The 13694-nt window shown below is 41.7% G+C and overlaps 1 protein-coding gene across 8 annotated transcripts in view; it reads right to left on the reverse strand.

Annotated features, from left to right (window-relative positions):
* Nucleotides 1-13694, reverse strand: part of GRIN2B (glutamate ionotropic receptor NMDA type subunit 2B) — a 285857-nt gene that overhangs the window by 14396 nt on the left and 257767 nt on the right. For all 8 annotated transcript variants that reach the window (XM_082239983.1, XM_082239984.1, XM_082239985.1 and 5 more), the window contains 3 exons: nucleotides 3326-3486; nucleotides 906-1093; nucleotides 141-379 (listed from right to left, as the gene is read on the reverse strand). In XM_082239983.1, the coding sequence (XP_082096109.1) occupies nucleotides 141-379; nucleotides 906-1093; nucleotides 3326-3486 (588 nt within the window). The remainder of the gene's footprint in view (nucleotides 1-140; nucleotides 380-905; nucleotides 1094-3325; nucleotides 3487-13694) is intronic.

A 13694-nucleotide genomic window follows, 5' to 3' on the forward strand; every position in this document is an offset into this window, starting at 1 on the left:
AGTAATGAGAAAGGCTAGTTTAAGGTCTAGAAGCATAGTAGATAAAATTGCTGAATAATAAAACTCCAAGCCTGAGTTGGCTTGGATGGAGGGAACGGTCGTGATGGTGGCTTTCCTTCCTTGAGGCTGAAAGTACTCACCCTGCTGATGGAGAAGACAACGCCAGGTTTGCCAGAGCAAACGCCCATGAAGCAGTGGCGGAATTGCCAATAAAAGAGATGTTCACAGATGAAGGTGATGAGGCTGAGGGCCATGGCTGCTCCCAACATATAGAAGACTCCGGCCATGTTATCAATGTCCAGCTGGCTGCTCATTACCTCGTTCTTCTCATTATGGCAGATGCCAGTGAGCCAGAGAGCTTCTAGCTCCTCCATCTCACCTAGAAAAGATGGGTGAACAGTGGGTGAGTTTTAAGCGCAGCTTTTCCTCTTATGATCTACTATTTAGAAATGAAAGATCCTCCCCAGGGCTTGTTTTTCAGCTGAAACTCACTGGAGCTCAGTTCCCGCACCTCTCTGGTGGGTGTCATTGCCATTCTAAGAGAACAAGGGAGGCATTCATGGTGAGTTCCGGCACCTCTTTCTCTAGAAAAATAGAACTGATCCTCCCTAACCCTCCAGTCCTCAAATTTCATTTCCACTTATGTTGGATTAACCTAGCCTGAAAACTATACTGGGGCAGTGGGGTGATGGGTCCACATATAAACTTATTTTTAATAAATAAATAATAGCTACAAAATAGAATAGCCGCTATACACCAGAAGTTCATAGTACAGGTGAGTAACAAAAAAACGATAGCATTGCTGCTGACTAGTTGTTGTTGTTGTTGTTGTCTTAGAATTAAAAAGGGGATAATAGCTTCACTCAATGGAGGCGCATTCCTAGTTCCTCATCCAGATCACTTACCATCACCAAAGAGCTGTAGGATTGCCAGATCCACTTGCCGCTTCCAGCCTGAATTCTTCTGGATGGCAATGCCGTAGCCCGTTGAAGCAAAGACCTTCCCACTCCCAATTGTCACCAGCTTGCAGCCTTCATCTCTGCCAGCCATGTAGTTTAGCACAGCTGCATCATAAATAAAAGCATCCAGCTTCCTGCATGATGTCAAGAAACAAGAGAGAATGAAGTAAAGAGAAGAGAAGAGTCTGTGCATACCTAAATCATTATGTGATGCTGAAGGAAGTTAAGAACTCCCATGTGACCTCAGGTAACCAACCACAGAGGAAGCCAGGCTGAACAATTTCTTGGGCACAATAAACATTGAGATATAGGCAGGTTGTAGCATCACCACACAAATCCGTAGCATCCTCCAATGGATCTAAACAGGGTGCTAAACTGTAGCTCTCCAGACATTGGTGGATTGCAGCTCCCATTAGGCGCAGGCAGTATGGCGAATGGTCAGAGATGATGGGAGTCTAGCAACATTTGGAGGGCCACAATTTAGTTAACTTTGATTTAAAGATCCCTATGCAGCCCATGTAAACCATTTCATTTATGACTGAACAATGCTTTCTTCTTCAGCTTGTGAACTCAGCAGCATTCCTACCACAACTATGTCGTGAATTAAGAAAGCAAAGCAGACCATTTCCCCAACCAAGCAGCTGGAAAGATAGCATTAGCCAAAATGTAATTGCTCAAATTAGCTTCAGCCAGGACCCCTGCTTATGGGAAGAATCCCAAAGGCATCTTTAAAGATGACAAGTGGTTAGGAGATCAAGTTATGTCTCCCTATGAGGGCAGTAACTTCAGCTTTATGGGGTCCCACTAACCTCAAAAGAAAGAAAGAAGAAAAAGAATCAGTGCCCAATTGGAAAAATAAATTACTAGTCCCAGCAATAAGGGTGTGTTTGCACCAACTACATTTTGAAGCATTCAGAGATAGAATTCCTGCCTTGTTCTGTTTGCACCATGAAGCATTTCCTGTCTTCATTGCTCAAATATTTCCACATGGATTTACATAATGTGTAGTTTGTCTTTATATGAGTAGAAAGGGTGGCATAGTGATATTCCCTCCCCCCCAACAAGAAAAATAGACCCAAAGCTGCCCTGTCTGGTCACCTGGAAATTATCCTTATTTGTTACAGGTTATCAGGTGAGTAGCAGCCTAGCATGACAAATAAAAACTTTAATTTGCATTCTCCAGGGAACAAACTGCGTATAGGCAGTCCTCCCTCCACCAGTAGAATAATCTGATTTCTGGGCAATGTAGAGGAGAAAGGAATTAATAACCTCAAATGTAATGGAAAAATCATAGCTCGCCAGGTGGGTCAGAAGGTTTCTGGGACAGCAGCAGCTGCACCCAAAAAGAAATTTGTTGAGAAATAACTCACATGGCAAACCAGTTACATAGGTGCAGAAGTTGTATGGAGCCTTTGCAAAATGGTTCAGTCATGGTTCCCTGGCACCCAAGAATTTAAAAGTTCTATTCAGGCAACCTGAATCATGCCTTGCAGCAAAGCATAAGTGGGGCCCTTACCCTCTCCCATTATAAAATGTGCACCAACTAGCTGTACCCTAGTATCCACATCTGCAGGGAGGAAGCCTTTGAGGCACAGCATGACATGTGAAGGCCTCTTCCTTGCAGACATTTGTGCTTTATGTGCAGATGCCAAAGCCATAATGGAAATATATTCGTTGTATGCAAAAATGACAGCTATTGAGCACAGAAGACCCCAAAGAGGTGCTGTAATTCTCCTCAACTGGTTTTTCCTCATAAGATTGCTATTCTGTCACTGATGATCTAGGCTCCTTCATAAAACACCTGTGACATCAAGAGCAAGGTTAGTCAGTGTAGTTCTGCTCCCAGTTCATACGCTGATACAGAACATGAGCTGAATCAATGGAATAGGGCTACCTGTGAGTTTACACAAGTATAGTATGTGTGTGTTTACCATGGAAAAGATGCAGCCCTCATTTAAAAGTGGTTAGGATCCCCAACTTACTAATATTTTTATATAGCAATTAACATTAGGGATTAAGATAATATCATAGTTATTTCAATAATAAAGAATTTTAGGTGATGTCTAGCCACAACTATTGCATTGCAGCTTACGGCAATATTTCCACCAGCTAATCTGCTTTTCAGAAAGTCTGCATTGATGCAAGAAGGGGAAGAATCATTGCTATATTACTTGCACATACGGTATCTAGCCAAAAAGAACAAACAATAATAATAATGGATGAGATAAATTGTTCTTGACAACGTTGTGGTACATGGATTACATGCAATGTTTTAGCAGCAGGAATATTAGGGAGAAGGTTCTTCAAATCCCAAGAGAATTACACACACAGGTTTACATTAGCAACCTTAGTAGAGGCAATCTTACCCTGTCTTTAATGAGGATAGCGCATCTCCCACCGATCTTTGGTTGAACTTCACCATGTAGGCGTGCATCAGTTCGTAATTGTTGCGAATGTTCCTCTCTGTACTGCCATTAGGAACTGTCCCAAAGCGGAAAGGTGGTGAGAAAGCATTTGGGTTTTGGAACTGGAGAAAAAGAGAGAAAGAAAAGCTCTCAAGTTGTTTTCTCAGTGGTTATTTGAGAGAGAACCAGATTTTCTGGGATATCAAGTTGGTAGTTATTTCAGAGCTTTAATGGCATGTTGGCAACCAGGCCACAGCATGCCATGCATAAGGACTGTAATCCAAGAAAGCTATACATGTTCATGAAGGAGAACCATGCACGATGCAGTAGCTTTATTTGATATTTTCACTGCAACACTTTATACTGCCAAAGAGACAAGAGGCTGAGTTAAAAAGCGGTACAGTGATTCCACTATTAAAACCAAAGCAGGGGAAACAGTGAAATCACCTGCTGCATTTGCAACTACATACAATGTATTTCAACTGTAATATTTGTTTTAAAGCTGACACAGAACAAAATATTTCCCTAAATAGAAGAATATTTTCTACTTCACTGTTGAAATTATCTTCAAATGTGATTGCCAATCCTGAGATGGCGGATGGAATGACTAGCCATTTTTAAAAAATCTACACACAAAAGAACATTCTAACTTATAATAGTGGTATGTAGATGAAGAGATGCAGCTATGCAAGTATAATTAGGCTTAGACATCCTGGATAGCTCAGTTGTTTAGAGAGTATGATAATGTCAAGGTTGCAGGTTTGGTCCCCATATGGAACAGCTGTATATTCCTGCATTGCAGAGAGTTGGACTGAAATGATCCTTAGGGTCCTTTCCAACTCTACAATTCTATGATTCTATGTAGAATGCTCATGATTCCCATTGGTTGAGTCCACTGGCGTTACCAGTGTCAGGAAGCAAGTTTAGACATGCATAACAATATCCATTAGTCTACCTTTTTACTTTCTCCTATATAAATTGATTGCTGCCATTTTTTTTCTAGGGAGGAAAGTAAACAGCTGCATTTGAGGATATTGGTACAGTGAGCGGGGGAAACTCTTTCCCAAAACTGAATAGCCTGGCTCATACTTGTTGGGGTCTCATTGTGTGTGCAGTGGGGAGTGCAATGCATGTTTGTAAACATAAGTACACTATATTACATACAACCTCATGAGTCTTTAGCATATACAAACTCCCTTCCACTCATGATCATGACCGACATTTTACTTGCAATTCTCTTCTGGGACCCAAAGGTAATAATAAATAAAGAATATAGAAAAATACAGCTGATACAGAAGGAGCACCATAATTACACTGGAACTAAAACTAGCAACATCATCTGAAAGCCTACTTGGTCTTAATGATTCTCTGAATAGCTGGCATGGTCTGAAACAGGTGTAGGAAACTTTTGCGCCCCCCCCAGATGTTGCTGAACTTCAAGTCCCAACAAGCAGAGCTGGTGACCAGGAATGATCGGAGTTGAACTTCAGCAACATCTGGAACTCCAAAAGTTCCCTACATCTGGTCTACAATCTAAATCAGTGAGATCCACATGTATCATCCATTTTAATTCATGTAAATTTAAAATTGCCTGGCATTGAAGTGGAATTGAAAAAATACAGTGACTCGTCTTCCTACTAAACATTGTAGCATTTTATGGAAATAATTTCTCAAAGAAAGAGTATGCTCTATTGCAAGAGTTTCAAGTTATAAGTTCATGAATCAAAAATGTTAATGCAAGATAATGATTTCTTAAGAATGTTTTGCACATTTTCCTAAAGACGAAGACAGAAGTTTACAAATACTTCTGGGAAGTATTTTCCATATCCACGAGCCCCCTGCAGAATAAGTATGTCTGCGTTAATTCCCTCTGCTGCCTTCACTTTCTTCACATAATGGATTTTGAGTAAAGGGGATTCTAATCCCCGTCTTAATTTGATATGTTGAATAGTTTCCATACATCATCCAGGCAAAAGCACTGCTGTGAGTATTCACGTTGTTTAATAATATGCTCTGTGGCTGATTCAGAACAACACTTCTTCAAGCTTCTGTACCCTCCTCTTCATTGAGGACATCATTATCTAGACCCAGTCAGAAGACCCTTGAGAAATTTCACTTCAATAAGTTTTGACCCCACCATCGAGATGAGACAAGAGCATTCCATGCACCAGGTTCACTATGGGCAAATACTGTGTCCGGTAATGGTCATATACATAATCACCACTGTATACTGAAAAAATGCTGAACACCTCTCATATATCTACATTGTCCTGGTTCCTACCCAGAACATACCACAATGTGAAATTTAATCTGTTTTAGTGATTCAAATTATTGTATGTTCTAATGTATTGCAATTTTTTCCTGACCTTATGGAAAAACTGCAAGAAAGAAAGAGATCTTCAGGGTCCTTGCTTACTGTGGACATTCTCAAGCAGATGATTACAGAGCAAACAAAAGTCATTTAATGAAAAATAGAAGTATTAGAGGAAAAATAGATACAAAATTGACAAGATTAGAAGGAACTGACAATGAAATGAAGAATGAAACTAAACCCGAGATGATTGAAATGGAAAATGGGAACAGAAATTGCCTAGAGGATCTAGTTGCTTTGGTCCTGTCTCATTTCTCAGATATCCCAACAATACTTGCATGGAATTTAATCATTTTCATTGGGACGGCAAAGTTTTAATCCTTCCCCATCCATGAGTCTGACAAAAATGGCCCTCCACCACAATTAACATTATAAAAAGGTTCCCATTGGCACTAATGGAGCTTGCTTCCAATGCTGATTGCAGTTTAATGGTGGTGTTCTGTGATTGGGGAGGAAATAGTTAATTGTCCTCTCTTTGTGCATTGTGGTTCCAATAAAACACACACCCTCCTTCCATGCTGGGTGGCAATTTTTCAAAAATTTGTAATCCATGCAATTATTGTCTGTTTTGGCTATGAGACAATAATTTCTACCTTCCAGGCCTACAACAGGTGTTAATTAAAATAGCAAAGCTAGGGTGATTGTGTTATCCCCAATTACTTGTGTTATGAATGGTCACTTATCTTATCTTAAGCTTCACACAGAATTTTCACAGACCGCACTTTTTGCAGCTCATGGGAATATGGCTCCATCTATAACCTCTACCCACATGTGCATGTGTGGCCACACAACTGAATATAACACTTCATGCATCTGTCAAAGTGAATTCTAGTCCATTAAGACTTATGCCATAATACACCTTTTAATCTTTCAGGTACCGCAAGACACTTGGTTACTTTTTTCAGTAGCAGACTCACAAAGCTATTTGTTTCGAAGATGCTTCCAAATCTTTTCTAGGACTGCTGGCATCTCCCTTCATTTGAAGTGATGCTCCTCATTCCACAATGTATTGAACAGACCATATCTAAAGGCAGCAAAGTTTAACTGATGGCTACAGTACAGAGAACATCTCACTCTCACTCCTCTTATTTTATTTTGGCAGAAAAGGGTAGAAAATGGGATGGCAGCCATCTTGCAGGCCCCTTGCTGCTCCGGGTAAATTCATCCCTCATAAAACTCTTTTCAGGCTGAACTGCTGTAAGATTTTATATGCTACTTGGTTTACCCAAGTCACAATCAATGCTTTCTGGGGTTTTATGAGCAGTAAACTTTAGCACTGACAATTACGAAAACTCCTTAAAATCCATACACAGAGAAGTAGTGGTGGGAAAAGTGAGTCGAGATGTAAGCCAGGGGCCCAAAATCAGCATTAAGAGGTGGAAATTATGCCAAGGGCTTTCAAGTAAATGGAAAATTCCCTCCTCACTGCTGCAGAGAGGCATTTTGCGTGGCTTAGTAGCTACTTTTGCCAATCTAATAACGGGCACAATGAAGGAGACAGTGAAAGTTGCTTAACAGTCAAACCTGATATTGATATTGTAGCAAAAATATCACACCACCCCAATCTCTGAGCAGTGCGAGATTCCAGGGGTCAGGCACTTACCCGGGGTTTGTGTTTCCTTTAGGAATGAGGCATGGTGGAGAGTGTGGTGTCTTTATGATAATATGGTTTATTGACAAATATATACCACCTGAGCTATGATATAATGGTTTGACTTGTTTTGGGGGAGCCAGAATTGTTGAGCTTTTCTGGAGAATGCTTTGGCAGCAGGAAGCCTACACACGCAAAAGTCACACCGTCTCTCACAGACGTTGAGTGCCGCACAGCATTTTGTCACCCCCCTCAGAGATGGCACCTGAGGCAGACAGCACCCAACACACCCACCTTGCGACGCCTCTGCTTGTAACCATATAAACTATGGACCTATGCGGTGCACACACAGTAAACTTCTCTTACATGGACACAGCAGTTATATGAAAAGTATACTAGGGTTGCCATATTTCAAACAGTGAAAATCTGGACAGAAAAGTATTCCGTATATGTCTGGGGAAATCCAGACGTATGGCATCCCTAAGTATACACCATCACTTCCTACTGTAAAAAAATCAGACTGCCAATGTGTACATATAGTTCAAAACTTAGAGCTCTTTGAAAATAGCTGTGATCCTTACCAGCAGGGGTGGTACCTTTTTCTGTGGTAATACCAATACCTTCTGCTGGCAGAATAGGTATAATCCCCACCAGTACTGTGCAGAAATGTGCATTAAGGAATACTAAGGATGGCACGAGGGTTTCTGTGCTGCTAATAGATGGATGGGGAAAAAACATTTACTGGAATACAGGACATTAAAAAAACTTAGACATGAGAAGCCTGATAAGGTACATTGCACAGAACACAAGAATCCATTCCAAAGGGACAAAATAAAAACCTTTTAGAAAGGCAAAGAAGGCTTTGTACCTGTAAGCCATTCCAAAATCAATAGTACTTAGATGTGCTTTACTCTGCACAGTAGTGGGTAGGTGGGTGTGGGAAGGGGTGTGGGATCACATGTGTTTCAAAGTATCATGCCACATTTTATTACCATATATAAAGTGCAGACTAAATCCATGATCCCAGCACTCTCAGCCCGAGCTGCGTCGCTACACTAGGAATAACCAACAATAGGCTACAGGTATGTTTGCCAATACACTGAGCCACCTCATGTTCCTAGGGCTGTAGAGTCCAAATCTTGACGATATGACTTCCAGCATCTTTTTAAAGAATTGCTAATTGTTCAATCAATGTCAATTGCACCTCTGCGACTTGCAACCACTCCCATCCCCCAGGCACCAGATCCAGCTCTGCAGTCCAGTGCAGAGAAATCTTGAAAATTAAATGCAAAGATCCATATGATACCAAAACCCTGAGATCTTTGGCTGCAAACTTGACAGGAACACACATAAATATTCATCCCCAGTCTGCAGGTTTTGTGTTTGTAACATTGAAGGGAACCAGCTGCCACTCACGTACCCATGGGGCCTAGAGGAGTGAAGGAAGAGACTGGAGAAAATGCCTTATTTTTGCACAGAAATTATTCTATCAGAAAACACCCCCCCCCCTCAAGAATAGCCTCATTTCTGCCCCTAATAACTAGTGATTTGGACCAATTCATTTTGAGCCTGTAATACATGCAAGTGCAATAAGCCTTAAAGGGCCAGGAAAAGGGCTGGCTATGAAAAGAATTTGTGACTCTGCTGCAGCAGAACTGGGAAAATTAGTGAAAAAGCAGGAAAGCGGCTTCCTCTTCCCCCCAGAAAGCCTTAGCTACCTATCAGGGCCTGGTGCATACCAGGTCATCATAGTACTTTTGCCAGGCCAGGGAACTAGAGGCTGGAGGGAAGGCTGGGCATGGTGAGGCAGAGACAATTCCGTGGCAGAAACAGCAGGAAGACCCCAAATAGGGAAGCTTTTAGGGGGTGTTGCATCTTGTCACATAGTGCCATTATGAAAGTTCACAAGGCTTCTCTGCTGGTGGCGTCCTCTTTTGTGCCAGAGTTTGATGATGACATAAAGCAAGGAGGCAGAATCTTTTTCCACCCAAAGGCTGCATTTCCTTCTGGACAATCGTCCAGAAACCACGCGCCAGAGATGAGCAGGGCCAGAGGGGAAAGTGTGCAGGGCAATAAATGTAAAATTTCCTTTGCCTAGTGGGTTAATTTCTACCGATGCTCATACCCCACCACCCACCCACCCTCCAGGCACGAACGAGGCATCACCAGAGTTCAACAACACATTCTACCGAGGCAAAAACACTCAATGAGGGTGTGGAGCAGGGCCAGTGAGGTGTGTGGCCTGTGAAGAGGGTATGTGGCCAGGGAGTGGGTGTGGCTTAGGGAGAGTCCTGTGAATCTGGAAGACCGCACATGGCTCCTAGGCCTGAGGTTCTTCACCTCTGACACAAAGGGTGAATGCCTCAGGACCCATTGCAGGTTTGAGTACCTTAACACTTTCAAATGGAACAACATGGGAAAGCAAGTATGTCCTCTTGCTAATAGGTCATACGTACAGGGTGGGTTTTTAGGAACTCTCAGATGTTCTGAACTCGGAATGCTTAAGAATTCTGTTTCATTTGCATTTTTTAAGCAAAGCAACCAGATGTACAAATTGAAACAAAGTTATCCTTTGATTGTCACACACCTCCAAACATTGTGGTACTGTTCTCAGCTCAAAGAACTACCAAAAAGCCTATTAAATTGTGTTGTTTAGGCCAAAGTCTACACAAAATTGTATATTTTAGGATAAAAAGTATATTTTATCTAAAGATAAGTCAAAAAATGTGCGTCCTGTGAGGAAATAAGTAACAAAGAATGCAGATTTCCATGCAGATTTATTAAGAACAAGAGAGAAGGCACTTATGAATGCAAAACATGCAAAACTGCTTCTGGGAACATGGCCAACTCCACCACTGGGCGGCAGATGCTGGAATTAGAGTAATGGGAGCCACCACCATCCAACCATTCCTTCTCAACACCCTTCTCTCTCCTCTGTTGGAAGACAGAACTGGGTGTGTCATGTGGCTTGTCATGCAACCCCTGCACTTAGGCCTGTTATCCTCAGGTGCAGTGGAGGATGCCAATATTGAAGTAGAATTCCGCTGCTAGTCCAGTCCACTTCTGAACACAGAATCAGGAACAGATCATAATTCTATGCATTTACCTGACAGGGTGATGCTGCAAAGATAGCTTCCAGATAGCAGCATCACTGCTGCTTACAGGGATGGGAAGGGGCAAGATGGCAGCAAGGTTGGGGCTGTGCAGGCACACTGGCAGAGCCAATCCAGTGTTCCCACCTATGCATCCACATAGCCCCAGCCTTGCTGGTCCCTCACCCCTACCAGTGTGTGGCAAGTGATACTGCTACCCAGAAGCTATTGTGGCAGCTCTGCTCCACTGTGCAAGCCACACCTGCCTGCAGTTGGTGTGTGTGGATCATCTTTTTTGCCTCAGGCAGCAAAATGTCTTGGGCCAATTTAACCATCAATTATTATTCTGAACTCACTTTAAAAAGTAAGAACAAATGTGTTCTAAAGAAACATCAAAGTGTAACATTCCAAAGAATAAACATATATAAAAAAATGTCCAGTGGCACCTTAGAGATCAACTAAGTTTGTTCTTGGTATAGGCTTTCATGTGCTTGCACACTTCTTCAGATACACAAAGGATACTTTTACGTTCAATGTCTTGGAAAAAACAGAATCAGTTTACATTATTTGGTAAGTTATTTGTGAGGCCAAATAGAAAAGATGCAGCATTATTTAGCTATAGCTGCTCTTCTAGACACAGAGGGGAAGCAGCTTTTTAAAATGAAAGTGTCGCTTTTTAAAGTTTGTCTTTAAACAGTGAACAGAATTTTACATGGCAATTTAACAAGGAAGTTTGCATCTGGGGGATATTCAGCAGGGGTAAATGTTTGGTGCAGGAGGTGTTTATGTTGCAGTTTTGTCTAGTTTTATCATATCTGCTGTGGACTAAATTAGTGCTGACTTAAGCTCTAGTACAAGGCTGTGGTTTTGAGTTTCCATAAAGCAGTACTACTGTTTTGCTAGGTGCAGATAATCTCAGGGCTTATTCAAACTCCTGGAAGGAACATGATAGGCAATATTTGATTTCAACAGCTAAATATAATATTATTGATTTCTGATGTTCATGGTGCCATCAGCAATATCTAAATAAAACAACAAAATTGGCAACAATATGATTGCCGGGAAGGAATGTGACTATGATAAGTTTTGAAAATACAGCTTTACAAAATACAAAAAATAAACAAACACAGGCATTCTGCAATTATCAGAATGCCAGAGCTCCCAATTCAATCGTTTTCCAAACACCCTAGAAATTTGAAGTTTGGTTACTCCCCCCCCCCCCGACCTATGAAAAAACAGTTGGTTAATATTTCATCTACCATTTTGGTTATTATTATTGTCTCTATAAATCCCTCACTAAAGTCCTGTTTAGTGTGAGTTAATGAAAGTCATTGTGGCTAAGATATCTGGAGTTATTTTCTTTTGCTCACTCACCTGCCTGATAGATGCCACGGCTGCCCAACTGTAGCATGTTACTTACATCTCAATCAATCCTACAACCCAATCCCCAAATACTCTTATTCAGGAGAAGGTCCCAGTGTGTTCTGTAAAATGTACTCTCTGGTAAATAAGTAAGTTTAGGGGTTCAATCGAAAGACTACTGCCTTTGTGAGAAGAAAAGAAGCTTTCCTTTACTTTTGTTTGTTTGCCACTTGATCTGCTCCTCATTTCTTTCATTATTGTCTTCTAATGAGCAGTTTGTTGTTATTAGGAACTTACAAAGCTACCTTAGACGAGTCTGCCCAATGGACCATCTAGCTCAGTATTATCTATGATGGTTGTGGCTCTCCAGGGTTTCAGAGTCTCTTTCCCAGCCCTACCTGAGGGAGCTGAGGAGCAAACCTGGCCCTGTCTGCACACAAAACAGATGCTCTACCACTGAGCTACGGCTGGAGGGCACCAAGAAATCCAGTGAGGGGTGTTTTCCTTCTACACTGATGCATCGCACACTCAAATGGTGCACCTGTTGCTTCTCTACCTATCACAAAGCTCTGAAACACACAAGAGCCAGTAAGCAAAACAGGCAGAAACTCCCTTCATCTGTAATTTAGCTTAGTAAGTTCTCATACGTTTTTGCCCTATTGTGAGCTTAAATGGGAATTGCTATAGCTACGGGTGGCACTAAATGGCCAAGGGGAAGGGGATCCACCCATTTCCTTGCAGCCAAGGGCCCAAACAAACTTGGAGTCGAGCCTGTCTATACAAAAGTCTATATGAAGGAGGAATATTTCATCTTCCAAATGTTGACATGCGTAACTCATGTTGCCTCCAGTGTGCTGAATGTCCCAAGATATGCAACCACATTGCTCAGTGAACTAGAAGCCATTGTGTGTCCACAATACCCCCTTTTGATATATTCCTTCTGACAGGAATTTGAGATGGAGAGGATCCACCATGTCCTCATCATGAATCTCTGACAACGAATTTCAACTAAACTGTCACTCCACTTTTTATGTTCTACATAATGATGTTGATAGTGTGCTATCTATTATCACTGATGCTTGTTTCCTGTCTGGATTAGAAAACACTTCCCAAATTCAGTGTTCATTTATCTTGTAGGAGTTTTAAACTAGTTTCATGATGTAATGCATTGCAGAGGTGGAGAACCTGTGCTACTTCAGGCCTTGTTGACTCTTAACTTTCATTAGCCCCAGCCAGGATCTTGGATTGTCAGAGATAATGGGAATTGTAGTCCAACAGCATCTGGAGAGTCATAGGTTCCCATCCCTGCTATAGCACCTCAAGGCTGTAAGAAAACACTGCATTAAAAAAAACCAACCAAACTTGATTTCCCTTATTTTCCCCGACCTTGCATAACCCCTGCAGTTTCAAAGTGTTACCCCCTGTATTGTTTTCAACATACATTAACTATGAAGTATGGATTACTGCAGAGGGTGCCAATGTTGGGGGGCAGCGGCCATATCTGGAATTTTGAGGAAGTTCCGTGGGTGTGTCCCAAAAAGGCTGCTATGGAGTGTGGCACAACAAAAAATGGCTGCCACATCTAAAAGAGTAGAAAAAGTGAAAGGACCACAAAATTACTTAGGCATCTCTCCCCCCCCCCCCCAGTCAAGAGGTAGAAGGGCACCTGCATCAGTCACCACCACATTCAGTCACAGAGGAAAGCTCTTTGCACCTCTCCTCTGTTCAGATTTTTCTATTATTGTCTCTTGCAGTTGTTATTATTGTGAATTGCTTTGGTATTCACTGAATGAAAAGTGGCATGATGATGATGGTGATGCCTGGACCTCCATTGTAACCTATCAAGGAAGCTAGACTGGATTACCTTTGAAGTCCCTTCCTGTTCTATGATTCTATAATTCAGGAAGGAGGAAG

Source organism: Podarcis vaucheri, assembly GCF_965113315.1.
Source record: "Podarcis vaucheri genome assembly, chromosome: 10".
In the NCBI taxonomy this organism is placed as follows: domain Eukaryota; kingdom Metazoa; phylum Chordata; class Lepidosauria; order Squamata; family Lacertidae; genus Podarcis; species Podarcis vaucheri.